Below are 16,069 nucleotides of genomic sequence, written 5' to 3'. Positions count from 1 at the left end.
GTTCATGCTAATTAATTCAGTGTAAACATAGTCCACATTCTTAGGCTATTGGGGTTTTTTTTTCATGGTTAACTTTTCTGTGTGTGTACGTATATGTGTGGCAAGAACACTTAAGATCAACTGTCAGCAAATTTTAAGCATATAATAGAGTATTATTAACTAGAGTCGCCAAGCTGTACATTAGGTCTTCAAAAGAGGAAATGTTTTTTTAAAAATTGCATAGTTTCTCCAATTCTACCTTCTGAAACTACTGGGACTTTGGTAGGTACAGATTAGAGAGGGAAGGAGGGATGAATAATGATCAACCCAATGGAGAATTATGGAGCATCCATTACAGAACATCTTCACGAAGTACTTGGTCCTCAGTGAAAAGCTTAACTATTTTAAAACATAATATTCTTGTTGTGTTTTTGTGTTACTATTTTCAGGCTGATGATATCAGAGCTTTGCTGATAGATGCCATGCCTCCAGAGGCCTTACCTACCTGTTTTAAGCCTCAGGCCACTGTAGTGAGTGCCTCTCTGATCTCACCAGCATCCACCCCATCCTGCCTGTCCGCCGCGAGCAGCATAGATAACCTCACGGGCCCGTTAGCGGATTTGGCGGTAGGAGGAGCGTCCAACACGGGGGATGGCGCAGCGGGTGCAGAAAGGAAGGAAGGAGAAGGCGAGTATACTTGTGAATGTTTATTTGGTTTTTGGCTTTTGAATGAACAAATTCACTTTATTCTATTGGTGATTATTAGACACCTCACTTGAAAACATCCAGTCTGTAGGTTTTCATATACACAACAGTTTATAAGAAATACATCTTCATAGAATAAATTCTTTGGCATCTATGTTCTTCTTACACGTATTCCAGTGTGTCAACTTCCAACTATAGTATCTTAGTGAAGTACTGAGTGAGTCGTATTACTGAAATTACATTTTTTTAAAAACTTATTTAAGGAATGAAAACTGAAAGAATAGGTGGAAGTTTGGATTTAAATCCAACTTAAATATTTCATTAAAGGCATTAGATTATGCCTTATCATGTTAAAATTATATACATAAATACTCCTGATGAAAAAAAGATAAACTCTGCCTTCACTTCTCCACCAAATCCAGACATAACTTGAAAAGTCTGTAAAATCATCTGTACAGCCAGAGGTATCAGAGAGCCATAGCTTTAAATAAATACTGTTATTTCCTTTAGATAGGTCAACTTCTCTCTGAGAACTTTAAAATATGTCTGTTTTAGTTACGGGTCTTGACATGAATATCAGCCAGTTCCTAAAAAGCCTTGGTCTTGAACACCTTCGGGACATCTTTGAAACAGAACAGGTAAGCTCTCGTATATAGTTGACTTTTTATTAAATATTAAGAATCATTAATTGCCACTCATTTCTTTTTTGCTTAATGATCATTTTAAAACTCACAACAAATTTCTAAAGAAGACAGGGAAATCTAGTATTTTGTATTTCTCCCCAAATTGTCTAACAGATGATGGGAATCTTTGTTATATTGTTAGATCTTTCTAAGCAATCTTGCTTTCTATGTTTTATTACATGTCAAAATTCAGGCCACAAAACCACCTCAAAAAAATGTTTCCAAAATCCTCCTTCATTATTTGTTTCCAAAAAGTGTTGGCAACTTATCTCATTTAATAACTGATGTAACTAGTCTCCACTTAAAACCAATGAGAAATTTTTATAGTAACTTAGCAAAATCTTCACAAAACATTTGTCCATTAAATAGGAAAGCAAAGTAATTCTTGGACAAGTGTACCTTATTTAAATTGCCGCTTTGTCAAGCTTCCATTGTCAAGTTGGAGTCTAAAATAATATTGAACCAAAACTTGGTGAGACACTTATAGATCCATTCTATTTTTAGATATATCATAAATGTCTGTAAAGATGTATTAGGGTATTTACGAATTAAGATCCTTGCGATTTTCATTATATGAAATATATGAGTTCTTATATGGAATAATGAGTTTTGAATTTATTAGTGTATGATTTTATTGCTATGGTCTGTGTTAAATACTGAATAACTTCCTGAGTGTGTACTGACTGTTATTGCTATACATATACTCTTAGAATGGGAAGATCTTTAGAGATTATTGAGTCACTCCCCCAAATGTAGGAATTATCCTTTTAACATGCATGTGGGAAGATAACTTGTTTCAGTTTGGGCAAATAAATTAAAATGCTTATACTTTGAAGCATGCCCAAATATGTTCTCTTGTATATTTCACAAATCTTATGTTTACATTTACCCTGTTTTGCACAGAAATATCTCTAGTTTACATATGTATTTATTTCATAGGGCTTCCACAAGTTAACACAAACTTGGTGGCTTAATAAACAACAGAAATTTATTCCCTGACAGTTCTGGAGGCCTAAACAGAGGCTGTAGGGGAGAATCTGTTCCGTGCCTTTGTTGGCTTCTAGGCCCTTTTGTCTTGTGGCCACATCCCTCCAGTCTCTGCTTCCATCTTGACCTTCTCTGTATATCCTCTCTTCTGTTGTGCCTTTTATAGACACTTGGCATTGAATTTAAGGCTTACCCTTATAATCCTAGGTGATCTCCTCATCTCAGATGCTTCACATAATTACATATGCAAAGATAATTTTTTAAAAAGGTTTTCAAATAAGGTGCTTCACAAGTTTTGGGGATTAGAACATGGACATATGTTTCTGAGGGCCACCATTCGACTCACTGTAACATAATACAGCCCTTCATACATTTCTAAAACCTGGTCAGCTTAGCATGGACTTACCTTCCAACCACCCACCCCTACAAAGTTTCTCCTATTTTGTAGGAAAAAGGATAAAGATACCTTTTTTCAATTATTCTTTACATAGACATAGTTTCCAAATTCTTCACTGGCCTCTTTGCCCCATTCTGGTTTCTTCATAGACTTATTAGTCAATGTGGAGTGAATTAAAAACACTTGGTCTTTTTCATATCAATTATAACTGTTAAGATTTTCAGATGTCTTTCTTGTTTTTTTAATCTATTACTTATTGTAGTTTAATGCTCTTAATGACCAAGCAATTGAGTAGAAATAACACTGAACTAAAAAAAGACCTTGATTCTGATTACTTTTTCCCTCTTACTAGCTGTTTAATATTGGGTAAGGCATTTAACCTGTCACTTCCCTTACCTGAAAATACAGTAATACCTTCAAATGTCCAGATAGTTGTAATTCCCAGTCACACTGTGCTTCTGTGCCAGTTTTTAAAATACACTTTAATGAAGCTTCAGCTGTGTCCTCTGCCTGATGGTAACGACTTGATAGACTACTATAATGTCCTTTTCCTTTAAGCTTCGCCTACCATTGATTCATCCTCTAGTTTGGACCTTTCTTACAAGAATATCCTAAACAGTTAAATCTTTTCCCCATGTGTCTCCCTGAAGGTGTTAAAGGTTTTAAAAGCATTACCCTCTGCTAAAGCCATATTCCTTTCTTCCCAAATCATATCCACAATAATTAAAATTTCACACATTTTGCTTAATAAACCGAAGACCCTAATTCAAAGAAAAAACTCCAACTAATGAAAGTTTCTTAAAGGACTTCAGTTTCTATTCTTTAAGTCACTTTGCCTCATAAATTTATGTTTTATTTTTTTCTCTTTCTATGTTCTCTTTTTCAGTGACTGATGCCCTGTGGCATGGTTTTCTCATTTTATTGATTTTAGTAGTTTAATAGTTCAGTCTCACAGTCAGTCCTTTTGACAGCTTATTCTGCTTCCATCAGGTTCACTGTTATTTTTTTCACTGCAGTCCTGTTCTGCGTAAATGGTTCCATTGATTTTCTTTTTTGCCAGAATAATTTCTATATCCTTTTCTTTGATCAATATGTTGATTATTCCATTTAATGTATATTTCCTAGCACAGTTTCTTTCCTCCAGACAAATCATATTACCTTTCTTAGTATTGAATTGTGTTTGACTTTACTAGCCCATTTGTCAAACGATAAATTAGTCTTTTTTTTTTAACTGCAAGTGTTACTTGACTAGCCTGTAGTTATATAGAATAATAAATTCTGTAACCCTTTTCATAAGTTACCCGTGGAATTTTCTCCCATTACCATTCTGTATCGGGCTAGTGATATGTGAGGATGGTCAAGATATTTGTAGTGAGGGAGGGGGTGAGGCAGTCTACTACATTCCCATTTAATTCATGTCTATTCAGCTTACGCCAGAGTCATTGTTCTCTTAGATGCTTTGACATGTAATATCTTACTGCTTCTGTCCCTACTCATCGATGCTTCTCTCCCAGTGGAGTGGAGAATATACAGCTAACTTTGAACAACATGGGTTTAAACTAAACTGTTCAGGTCCACTTATACATTGATTTTTTTCAATAAATATATTGGAAAAATTCTTGGAGATCTGTGAGAATTTGAAAAAATTTTATTTTCTCTAGCTTACTTTATTGTATGAATACAGTTATAATACAGATAACATACAAAATATGTGTTACTTTGCTAGTTATGGTCTTAGTAAGGCTTCCAGTCAACAGTAGGCTATTAGTAAAAAGTTATACCCAGCTTTGCAACTGTGCAGAGGGTCAGCACCCCAACCCCTGTGTTGTTCAAGGGTCAACTGTATTTTTTTTTCTGGTCTTAGGAGAACTTCTTTTAGAGCATCAAAACCTCATCTCCTGTCTCCACAGTTATTCTCTGAGAAGTTTCTTAACTAACTTGACTTGTTTGACATATGTACTCTGCCAAGTTCTATGTTAGGTAGCATGTGCCTCCATCCCTTACAATGAATTAAATACTTTAGAACAGCCTCCTGACTAGGACACCTCTTCTGTGGGAAAGACTGATTTGACTTACACTGCAATTCCTGGAACATAAGTGCTATACTTGGGAGACTTCCTGTGGACATATTTATAGTCAGTCTATATATATTTAATGAAAAATGGCCATATAAACTTTTATTTCAAAATCTAAAAACAAAGACACGGACTCAAATAAATTCATTGTGAACATGATTGTGAAGTTAATTCTAGTGTCTGTTACTCCGGCCTGCAACCTTTTAGGCCCCAGGGAAAAAAAGACTTTTTTCATCAAAACTCTAATTTTTCTCTCTCCACCCCAAGTAAAATGAACAAATCTTAGAAACAAGAGGCAGTGTAACATTTGCAGTATGTGCAAAATGTTAGCTGATACATGGGTAATCTTTATTTTAAGGATTACAATATGATTTTAATGTGTCTAGGTATAAATAGTAGCCCAATAAACTTGTCATTTTCTGGATACAACTAAGTTAAAGTTTTTTAAAAAAGTGAGATAAAGATAATTTTTAGAAAAATATTTCTAGCAGTATAAAAGCCTTGAATCTTGAAGCAACATATCTAAAATCCAACTAACCTGCTTTATTGCAGGTGTTTCCATTTCTTTTATTGACATGATAATCTTGTATTCACCCAACTTCAGAATTTTGGAGTAATCTTTATTCCCATTCCTTTTTTTGCCCCTTAACCATTTCTGTTCTAGCAGGCCCTGTCATCTCTCCCTTTGAAATTGTTCTGTGATTCATCCCTTCCACGCCACTCCTTCATCCTCTTGTTCACAGAAGCTTTCCCTTCCGGATCTGCCCCTCATAATGCTGTCGTTCTCCTAAAGTACACATTTAATTTGTTAGGTTGAAAAGGCATCCTAGGACCTTTTGGATATTCTCTAACTTGATAGGTAAAGTCCATTAAGATAGGTAAAGCCCTATTTCGAGCCCACTGCTCTGTCTATCCCTTCGTATATTCTAATACATACATGACACTTTAACCATTTTGAACTTTTACACTTTGAGTCTCTCAGATACCTCTGTATTTGTGTTCACATTGGTCATTATGAGGATTAAATGAAGTATTCTGTATTCTCGTACTTGATTTTCCTTTTACACATGCTGTTCCCTTTGTCATAAACACTCTTCCATCCTTCCTCTGCCAGATTAACTCCTGCTCCTTAGCTGAAGTATTACCTTCTTCTAAGAACTTTTCCTGACCCATTCCTCTTTATTCCTTCCTTCCCAGCCCTACTTACAGCCTTGACCAAGTAGGTAACCTTTCTAAGAGTTCCTGTGAGCCTCCTCCAAACACTTACCAACCTTTAGCATATTTTGTGTTTACTTTTTATCTCTTTGATAAAGGAAATCGCATGAGTTTTGGTGAAAGGACTCCATTTGTTTCCTGGCCCCACTGGTACCAATTTGGACCAATTTATTTACCTTACTAAGCTGCAGTGGGTTGTTTCAAAGTAAAATGAAATGTTTAATTAGTTACTATTTTTAGAAATATCTAGCATATAAAAGGTACTCATTAAATATATTATGTATGAATGAATGAACAAGTGAACATAAATCTAAATTCCTTAGCTTGTCATTTAAGATTTTCTAGTGGCCACTGCTTGACAAATAGGGACAAATTGGGTACCATTTTGGTATCAAAGCAACTAAATTTAATGTGTAGTTATTTTAGCTTTCTAGTCATCCCTTTTAAGAAATATAAGCAAGAGAAAGACAGATACGGCATTACAGCTCAGCTTTTCTGTATACTATTTTTATGGCTTCTGTAAGCCTCAATTTCCTCGTAAGGATATTAATAGTACTTCATAGGCTGTGGTAAGGATTAAATAAAGTATTCATTTTATGATTGGAGCTGTATAAGGAGCAAATATATCAGACACTTTCCATTTCTTCTCTGGAACCTTATAGAGAATATTTTGTTCTGCTGGCCTGATTTCTGCAGCTTCTAAATATATGCTGTGTGTATCAATTCAGAAAACCTTAAGGATTCTTAGGATTGAAGCTACTACAGAGATACGAGACCCTGTTTTCATTGGCAACCTTATTTGAACTAAAATTTAAGAAGAAAAAAATGGGTTATCAATAATGTGTAAACTCTTCATGGTTTCCAATTACATTAAAAACACATCTAGCTAAAAGCATAAGCCTCTATTATGTTGCAAACTATTCTGTCTCAAGATGTATATTTCAGAACTGTTGCTTTTTAAAAGCTGTGCTGAAAACTACCTTCGGGTGATTTGAAGTGAATTGTCCATTTTGTGCAATGGAGCAGTTACTTCTTAAATGGCCAGTTAGGAGCAATAAATTATATCCAGAGAATGAGTGATGTGTACTTGATGCTCTGAGAAGATGAGACTCATTGTATAATATTTCATTCTGACAGTAGAAGTCACCAGAGCTCCGGGTCTAATCTGTCATTTTTTCAGATGCTATGTGCAAGTATGAAGGTAGAGAAAACTATGGGTAGATAAAAAAATCTCAATTTTGAGCTCGAAAAAGGGTGTATATAAAATAATTTCTCAGTTTTCCAAGGAAAGAGACAATCAAGGGCAAATCTTGTGAAATAGTTTTTGAGTTGTCACCCTGCCAGCGTCTTCTGAGCTGGAAAATTCCATGTTCAGCCCTCAAGAAAGTGGCTGCCCAAGATTTCATGCTGTGCTTTCAGAACACTTCCACTAGGTGGTGATAGAGTCACCGTTACTTTTGATCAACAAAGGAATTAGTTAATTTTTTGAGTCATGGTGGTAGCTAACCATCTCCATGTACAGGGATGCATAACCCAAAATCAAAAACCACTGTTTTCTACAAAAATGGAATGTATGTTAGCCTTCAGGGATTTTTAAACCTGAGAATTTGTGAGCAACTTTCAAAACCACCTGCTCTCTTTTCTTCTCCAAGTTGAAATTCTTTATATAGCTTTTATGTAAAATGGTCTGTAATATAACTAAATACTTGTAATCTTAATCTCACTACTTTCTAAGGCAGGCCTTAACATGCTTGAATATTTGTTAGCGCTGGGAACTGCTTCCTTACCTTTATATGAACCCTACTTACCTAACACTGCACACGTCTTTTGCCACGTTCTGTTTCATTGCGCTAAACCCCTCTCCCTTTCCACACACTAATCTCTGCCACCTGCTGGATATTGGGGTTTCCCACTGGCTGTTCTCTCGTATATCTTGAAGCAAACAAAAGGTGGTAGAATTAAATAATCAAAAGGAAATTAGCCACAATCATTTTTTATTTCTATAGCATTGTTTCTCCCATTTAAATTATCCATTCACTAAAAGCAATTTATGGAGTATTTCACATGAGCAAAAAGCTGATAAAATTATCTCAACAGCTTTAAGAAGATTGTAAGTTCATGTTTATAAAGGACACAAAAGAATTTTCTTAATTTGAATGGATATTATACATTGAAGCCAGGTAGAAGAGCTTTCATCATCCAAGGAACTTTTAAATATTAACAATTAACTGTGTTCCATTTTTCAGATTACACTAGATGTGCTTGCTGATATGGGTCATGAAGAGTTGAAAGAAATTGGCATCAATGCGTATGGACACCGCCATAAATTAATCAAAGGGGTAGAGAGACTCTTAGGTGGACAGCAAGGTAAGATATTCAGAAAAAAACTGTTCAGAGATTAGTGGAACAGGGTAAGTGTCGGGACTGGTATTTGAACTCAGGCGGTCTGACTCCAGAGCTCGTCTGGCACCTCCTGCCTTCCGCATCTCAGTTATTGGCACACTCTCCCTCGAGTTGCTCTACAAGAAACTGAGTCATTCTTCCCTCTCTCCCCTCATTTTATAATCTCAATATCTCTGGAATCTATACTTCTGTCCTTACCCGCTGCTGTCACCTAATCCAGGTCACTGTTATCTCCCTCCTGGACTGTCACAGACAGCTCCCAGCTTATCTCCAATCTTTACCTTTGCCTCCCCTCCTACACCTTCCCTATACTATAATTAGAAGACTTCTCAAAATGATTATATGATCATATCATCCCATTACTTAAAACCCTTCACTAGAATCCTGGTGCCTTTAGGATAAAATCAGACATGTGTAGCGTACTGTTTATAACCTGCCATTCTCTCTCACCTCACCTTGGCCCTTCTCCCATAATCACATCTGTTGCTCAGTCTTCTTCCACTGAACTTTCTGTTACAAGCCACCTGTCTTTCTCCTTTGTATGCCTCCATCTTTATCATTTCTGATTGTTAGAAATGCTTTCACTATAAAAAATCAAAGGGAGAGAAAGAAAGTAAGTTGAATTAGTCTTACAGAGCTGATTAAATTGTAAGAAAGACATGTAAGTAAATGTTAGGAAGCTTTGAGCTTGAGTCTTGCTTATTTATGTTAAATTAACAAAAGCAATGTATTTTAAACATTACAAGTGACCATTTCAAGCTACCTACAGAGTTTTAGAGGATAATACTTGTATTTTAGACCTGACTACATTGTAATTACAGATGTGAGTTTCTTTTTTATCAGACATAGCTTCATGTACATGATTGAGTTCAGTCCAACACATAACTACTGAGCCCCTTCGTATACTAGGAACTCTGTAAGAACAGATAAAGTTGATTCCCAAACACATCTCCATGATGTCTCTCATCTTTGGATATGTTTATTTAATATAACTTTATGTGTCAGGTTTGAATTACAAATAGTTTAGCCTTGTTCTAGACTGATATCAATTATTTATGACAAGGTTGTTTCTGAAATGGAGCCTGCGTAGTATGGGCTTTTGTTTAATTTGTTGATTTGTGTTTCCTACAGGCACCAACCCTTATTTGACGTTTCACTGTGTTAATCAGGGAACTGTTTTGTTGGATCTTGCCCCAGAAGATAAGGAGCATCAGTCAGTAGAAGAGGAGGTAATATACGTCAAAATGTTTATGTTTTCCTGATTTCTGTGGCTAAACCTATTTTTTCCAGGGGAGGTAAGTTTGTCTTATATTGACTGTGGTCACTTGCCTGTCATGTAGCTCCTTAGCCATTGTGGTGGAATGTTGCCAAAATTAAAATGGGACTAGAGACTAGAACTAGGCCACGTTGCTTTCATGCCCTAAGCCCAGGGTTTCCAGTGGGCGGGCCAGAGGTGTCTTTTCATTCTGGAGACTTTCTTGCAACTCATGCAGATAAAGACCCTATTGAAACTATTTTCTTATATTGTTAAAATGCTAAGAATGATATGGACTGAGAATCTTTCCTCACAACAACTATCTTTTCATCTCCATTTTTATGCAGTTATAAAATGTGATTATAAAATCATATGCCTAATTTGTGTATATGCTTACACACGCCTCCTAACTCTCTCCTGACTCGGGTCACCTTTCATTTCTCCATTCACAAGTATTTTGAAATGCCATAGTAAGGCTATTTATAAGAACCTCCCGGTAGACAGGTGCCACAGGGATTCCCTTCCTGCTGGTGGCTTATGCCTCACTTCTTAGGCCTAACAAGCAAAGTGCCTGGCAGCATTATCATGATACATAAGCTGCCTAACTAATTCCATTATTCTACAGAGATAACATTTTTGTTTGTTTGTCTTCTGACTTGTGATTAGTGCTCATATTCTTCCCATTCCAGGAACTCAGGACCATTACCTCAGTGTAGCATTTCAGCTCAAACTTAGCCACTTTATCAGGAAAGCAGTTTGTCCTCTAGTGTCTTGCTCCCTGATCATTCTCAAAGTTAGTAAATTCTGAGTAATGTCAGAAGTGTGGTGAATGGTTTCACAGATGGAGAAATAACTGAATCAATTCTAAGAGAAACTAAGGTCTCGAACACATTTCACCTTTTCATAATAGTTCTTTGTAATTTGGAGAGTAGAGCAGGAGCGTTCAAAGGCAGGTTATTCCACTGAGTTCTGTGTCACAGCTACTGCCACCGCTCTGCATAGCTGTATTTTGAAATTCCCAAATTAAAGAGGTGATGTGGAATACTTCATCTAGGGAGGATTTGTTGATTTTTAAAAATTCTTTGTGTTTATTTTAGCATTTGTCCACTGGGGTGTTGATTGGATATGGGGGTTTTAGTTTAACTTAATCACCACATTGTTTCTCATCTCAGAAACATAAAATAGTAGTGTGGACAACTTAATGTGATGCTTTATTTATATGTTTCCCCATAGTGTTTACAGAAAAATTCTTCAAAGCTTTTATTAGAATGTAAATAGAAAATGCAGGAGTTTAATATTTATATACCTTTGACTATTTTTTCACCCGAAATACTTACCCACTAAATGTGATCAATTTATAGTGAACTCCTCTTTATTTATTAGTGCTGAGTCTTAGACTCATCGGTGTGCCTGTTACCGGGCAGTGGATGGTGGAATTCCTGTTCTTATCTTCTCGAAGGAAAGAATTGAGTCAAGAGACCCCTTGAAAGTTAAAGCCTCAAAGAGTTTTTTATTTAGCAATAGCAAAAGAAAAGTACAGTCCAGAGACACAGGAGCAGGCTGACCGTGAGGGTGGGTAGCGTCAGCTGGGTTTTGCACTGTATCTTTTTGGGGGGGTTTTGTTTTCTTCCTCCCGTTTTGCCATTCTTTACATCAACCTTTGGCTGTGCCTTGGTTCCTCCCTTTCAGCCTCTTTACACGAGCTTGTGTTCATCATTTTTTCCATGGCATCTAAGTGAAACCTGCAGTGGGCCAAAACCACAGTGTAAATGATATTCCCATGGCCTCGGGGTTATTAGTGGACAAGATTTTCCTTAAGTGCACGTGCTCCAAAATTGGGAAGGTCCCAGTGACCCACATCTTTTGCTTATCCGTTTGTGCGGAACCACAGAAGGGGTTGGTCTTAGGGAGCTGGGTGGTCTGCATGGAGACTGGTGGGGGCTGCGTGGTCTGCTGCCCATCTCGGTCCACTCCTGCTCATGTCTGTCTAACTGCCTGCTCTAAGGTAACAATAGAATAGAATTGAAATGTTGAAAACAATGAAAGGAATGTCTTTAGAATTACACACTGGCAAATTTTCACCAAGTTATTTTATTTTGTTTGATAGATGCAGAGTACAATTAGAGAACACAGAGATGGTGGTAATGCTGGTGGCATCTTCAACAGATATAATGTCATTCGAGTAAGTGTTTAAAATTTCAGGGTGAAAACTGGATTGCAAGGCTTGCCTGGAAATCAAGTATAGACAATGTAAAAATGTTTTAAGGTGTCGTAGTTCCAAACTATCCAGGATAATCAGTCACCTGTTGCCCTGCCATAAAGAAATAAATCTGTAACCCCTTAAGACCATACTTCACTTCACTAAAAAAACAGATATCTGGAACACAGCAAAGCTGTAAACAGAAGGCCAGATCCACTGGTATTGGTGATACAAATACGGTAATGAGACTCCCAGCTCACCCTCAAAGTTGGAGCAGAGCTGACCGTATTTTTTGTTATCACCATTTCAGAGTAACTTGAAAGGCCTGGATTTTTAATCTGACTGAGTCAGTGATTATAACAATGCATGTATCTCTCAATCTCAGTATCTTAATTTAGAATATGGGATAGATGACTGCTATGTGCATTTTTCAAAGGGATACCATGAAGATGAAAAACATCTGTTGAGAACTGGTTTAACCCTTTGGGTTAATCTGTGGAATTTACATTAGTGCATATCAGAATTATCTTGGGAGCTTTTAGAAAAATACAGATTTACAGGCGCCTATATTCTAAAATTTAATAAGTCTGGGGAAGAGTCTAGGAATACCTTTCTTTTTTCTTTAACTCCTCAGGCGATTTTGATGTGTAGCCAGGTCTGATGCAGAATAACACACAAAAACCACAACTGAAAAGTGTGTCACTAAAACCAGAGTATTAACTGAATCACACTGGTCCTGGCAACTTTATCATTTTTAACTAATTTTCTAAGCAAACAAAACAAAAAACTAAAAGGTAAACACATTCCTAAAGGGAAACATACTTTTCATCTTAAATCATAAACTGCCAATTCACATATATTTCAGTAATTCATTTCTTTCTTCCACATCTTTAAAGATTCAAAAAGTTGTCAACAAGAAATTGAGGGAACGATTCTGCCACAGACAGAAGGAAGTGTCTGAGGAGAATCACAACCATCACAATGAGCGCATGTTATTCCACGGTGCGTATCAGGGCGGCTGTCATCTTGCTGGGCTTTTGCAAATTCTAACAAAGCAAACAGGTTGTGTTACTGACTGTGCTAGAATTGTGTAAAAGAAGGCTTCTTCTGATTTTTTTTCAGTTGCCTGTTGGTACCAGCTTTCTAATGCATTTACATGTTAGTACAGGTTTTCCAAGGCATGTTTGATGAAAATAATTTATCTGACATTGTTTCAGAACTTAAACTGTAAGTTGAGCCATCTAAATAGTGAAATATTTTTATTATAATTTAGCATAATTGTTATAGTTTGTCAGGTTACCTATTACTGCTTAAAGGAAGACCGGGTGTCAAATAACCCATTGTGCTTTGATATCTAAAATCTCATGCCATCTGCAAAATCCATATAACACCCTTGCTTGGTGAACACTTTGGCTTCCTCATAAGATTCTAGTATGTAATAATAATTTATGTATAGCAGCTTTTCATTTATGCATTATTAATAAAGTCATATTAACCTTCCAAGTGCAGATAGTATTCAGCTAATAGACTCTAGAAAAATACTCCAAAACTAATCTTTCTATCTTTGTATTTTTAGGTTCTCCTTTCATTAATGCCATTATTCATAAAGGATTTGATGAACGACATGCATACATAGGAGGAATGTTTGGTGCTGGGATTTATTTTGCTGAAAACTCCTCTAAAAGCAACCAGTATGTTTACGGCATTGGAGGAGGAACAGGCTGCCCCACACACAAAGATCGGTCCTGTTATATATGTCACAGGTGAGCATCCGGCCTTTTGTAATGTAATGGTTGTGTGCTCAGAGACAGGTTTAGGGTCAGATGGGAGCAACTGATCAGCCTCTGCTCTAACAGGGGCGGTAACAGTGGCAGTACAAACAGATGCATGCCATCCAGGCATAGGTCACAGTGGAACTCCCTCCATCCTGGTTTTCTCCCTGGGCTTCTCTTTACTTGCTTCAGATTTAGAATTTTAGAAGCTGAGAATTACTTCTGTACAGCCAGACCCTCTAGCTGTAGTCACATTTGAAGTGAGATACACCACTTCTATAAACAAGTAGAAGCTTTCATTTGCTTCTGATGTTCCTACTGACGTTTTTAAGTCAGGATATTTAATTAGCCTTTTAAAGTCCCACTTTGAATATTAACTTTGGAATTTACAGTAAACAAATGAAATAGGTTTTTAAAATCCTTTTCAAATAGGATTTTAAACTCAGAAATTAAAGAGATACTAGTATACTCCTCTGAAGTCAGGGGAAAAAATACTATTCCCTTTTTTGCCATTGGAAAAAATAGAAAAGAATTGTACTTTACAAAGATTGCAATTTATTTCATTTCTCTTTAACCAGATGCATTATTTTTGTGAAGTTGGCTAATAAGACATCTTACAATTCAGTCGAAACCTCAAAAAACCCATATAACCTTGGAATTCACTATAGTTGTTTACCTTAAAACCTATCACTGCCCATTACATTATGAAAAGAATTGTAGCTGTCAGCAGTTCTAGGATGGATGTGATATGTCCAAAAGGAAATGTCTTTCTATTAAGGTTGCTGTAGTTAATAAGACAGAGAAATTCCCAAGGATATGTAACATACAAAAATTTCTCTGTTGCTTCAAACCTAACTCCTAAATAAGCAATGAAAGTTAACCTACATGAGGATTAACAGTTGCTCATTAAAATTAGACACAAGTTTGTGTCTTAGCCAGGATTTCCTAGAACGCAGAGCCTGAAGCAAAAGCTTATGCACTAGCACTTCCTTGGCAAATGCAGGAGCAGGGAAGCAGGAGTGAAGGCCCAAGAAGAAGCGAGGTGGAGGAGGAGGCAGAGCAGACAGTGAGGTGCATCCGTGAGCTGGCCTGGGTTCATAGCAATTAAGTTGGGTGCTCTGTCTGTGAGACATCGTCAGAGAAGCTGTGTGACCTACTGCATCTCACAACAGTGCATCATGGGAGAATTTATCTGCTGGCCCCTCTCCTGCACTGGTCAGGATTTACCCGACAGGGCAGTAGTAGCCCCACAGTTTGGGATTCTGCATCTGTAGATTGCACCACAGTGCACAAGGCAGGCCAGTGGGCAGGCGGGAGCCTGTTCACTTCAGCTGCCTGGCAGTTGCCTGCAGCGTCATTGGCCAGCCCTGCACCTTCTCCTGCCTGCACAGCACAGGGAAGCCTGGGGCAGGAAGCAGGAGGCAAGAGGCCATGCCTGTCAGGTCCAGCTCTGTGCGGTGTACGGACTGAGAGTAGCCCTAGGAGAGGGTGCGGGGGGCTGAGCGGGCATACCTGAGGACACCTGAGTGCTGCCGCAGGGTGGAGCCTCCCTTCTCCAAGAGTATACATTTGATACCCAAGCCAGCGTCCCAGGGAACCATCAGCAGGATCACACTAAAAAAGCCAGTCCAGGCAGGACCCAGTTATACTGGGTCTGGCAAAATTTTGACTTAAAATAATATCTGATTAGTTAAATGTGAAGATCATACTCTGTTACAAAACAAACTGATTGAATAACTACATATAACAGTATAACCAACCAGTCTTACTAATTAGTTAAACTGTTTATAATTTATGTAAAGTGTTTGCAAACTTTTATTTTAAAAGGTCCCATAATAACTATCTAAGGCTTTGCAGGCCATATGACTCACCCCTACCTTTGTACTGCAGAAACAGCCACAGATGACATGTGAATGAATGTGGCTGTGTCCAATCAATTTTTATTCACAAAAACAGGTGGCAGACTAGATTTGAGCCATGGGCCATAATTTGCCAACCCCTAGTTTATGTAATACACTTTCTTCCTGGTCTTTCTTCTCCTCTATAATATTTAACATATGCCCTAATTCACATTTCACCCAGGTAATATAATTTCTAGCTGTACATTTAGCTAAGTGTTTTTGTATATGATCCCCTTTTATATTTTTTATCTCGTCCCAGTTTTTACATCTTCATAATGAGTAAACCCTGTCCTAATTTCCGATGCTGCTGCCAGCTGATAATTCTTCACTTTCCTCCTGTCCATCCATACAGGAACTCAATTTCCACGGGTATTTCTCTCTTTCCACTAGTTGAGACTTGCCAGGTGTTTTCTGTGACTGATTCCTAAACCTCACCTCCAAAACCATTAACTATTGAGCCTGCTGTTTATAGTAAGTCAGCGAATCAACTGCTGTCC

The 16,069-nt window shown here is 37.3% G+C and overlaps 1 protein-coding gene across 3 annotated transcripts in view; it reads left to right on the top strand.

The window, feature by feature from the left end:
- TNKS (tankyrase) overlaps positions 1-16,069 on the top strand; it is a 168,399-nt gene that overhangs the window by 144,868 nt on the left and 7,462 nt on the right. For all 3 annotated transcript variants that reach the window (XM_036997576.2, XM_036997568.2, XM_073219073.1), the window contains 7 exons: positions 429-666; positions 1,240-1,322; positions 8,288-8,408; positions 9,576-9,673; positions 11,807-11,881; positions 12,796-12,901; positions 13,476-13,662. In XM_036997576.2, coding sequence (XP_036853471.1) covers positions 429-666; positions 1,240-1,322; positions 8,288-8,408; positions 9,576-9,673; positions 11,807-11,881; positions 12,796-12,901; positions 13,476-13,662 — 908 coding nt within the window. The remainder of the gene's footprint in view (positions 1-428; positions 667-1,239; positions 1,323-8,287; positions 8,409-9,575; positions 9,674-11,806; positions 11,882-12,795; positions 12,902-13,475; positions 13,663-16,069) is intronic.

Source organism: Manis javanica, chromosome 12, assembly GCF_040802235.1.
Source record: "Manis javanica isolate MJ-LG chromosome 12, MJ_LKY, whole genome shotgun sequence".
Lineage (NCBI taxonomy): Eukaryota > Metazoa > Chordata > Mammalia > Pholidota > Manidae > Manis > Manis javanica.
Note: the sequence above shows the minus strand (reverse complement) of the source record. Positions and strands in the feature narration are given on the sequence as shown.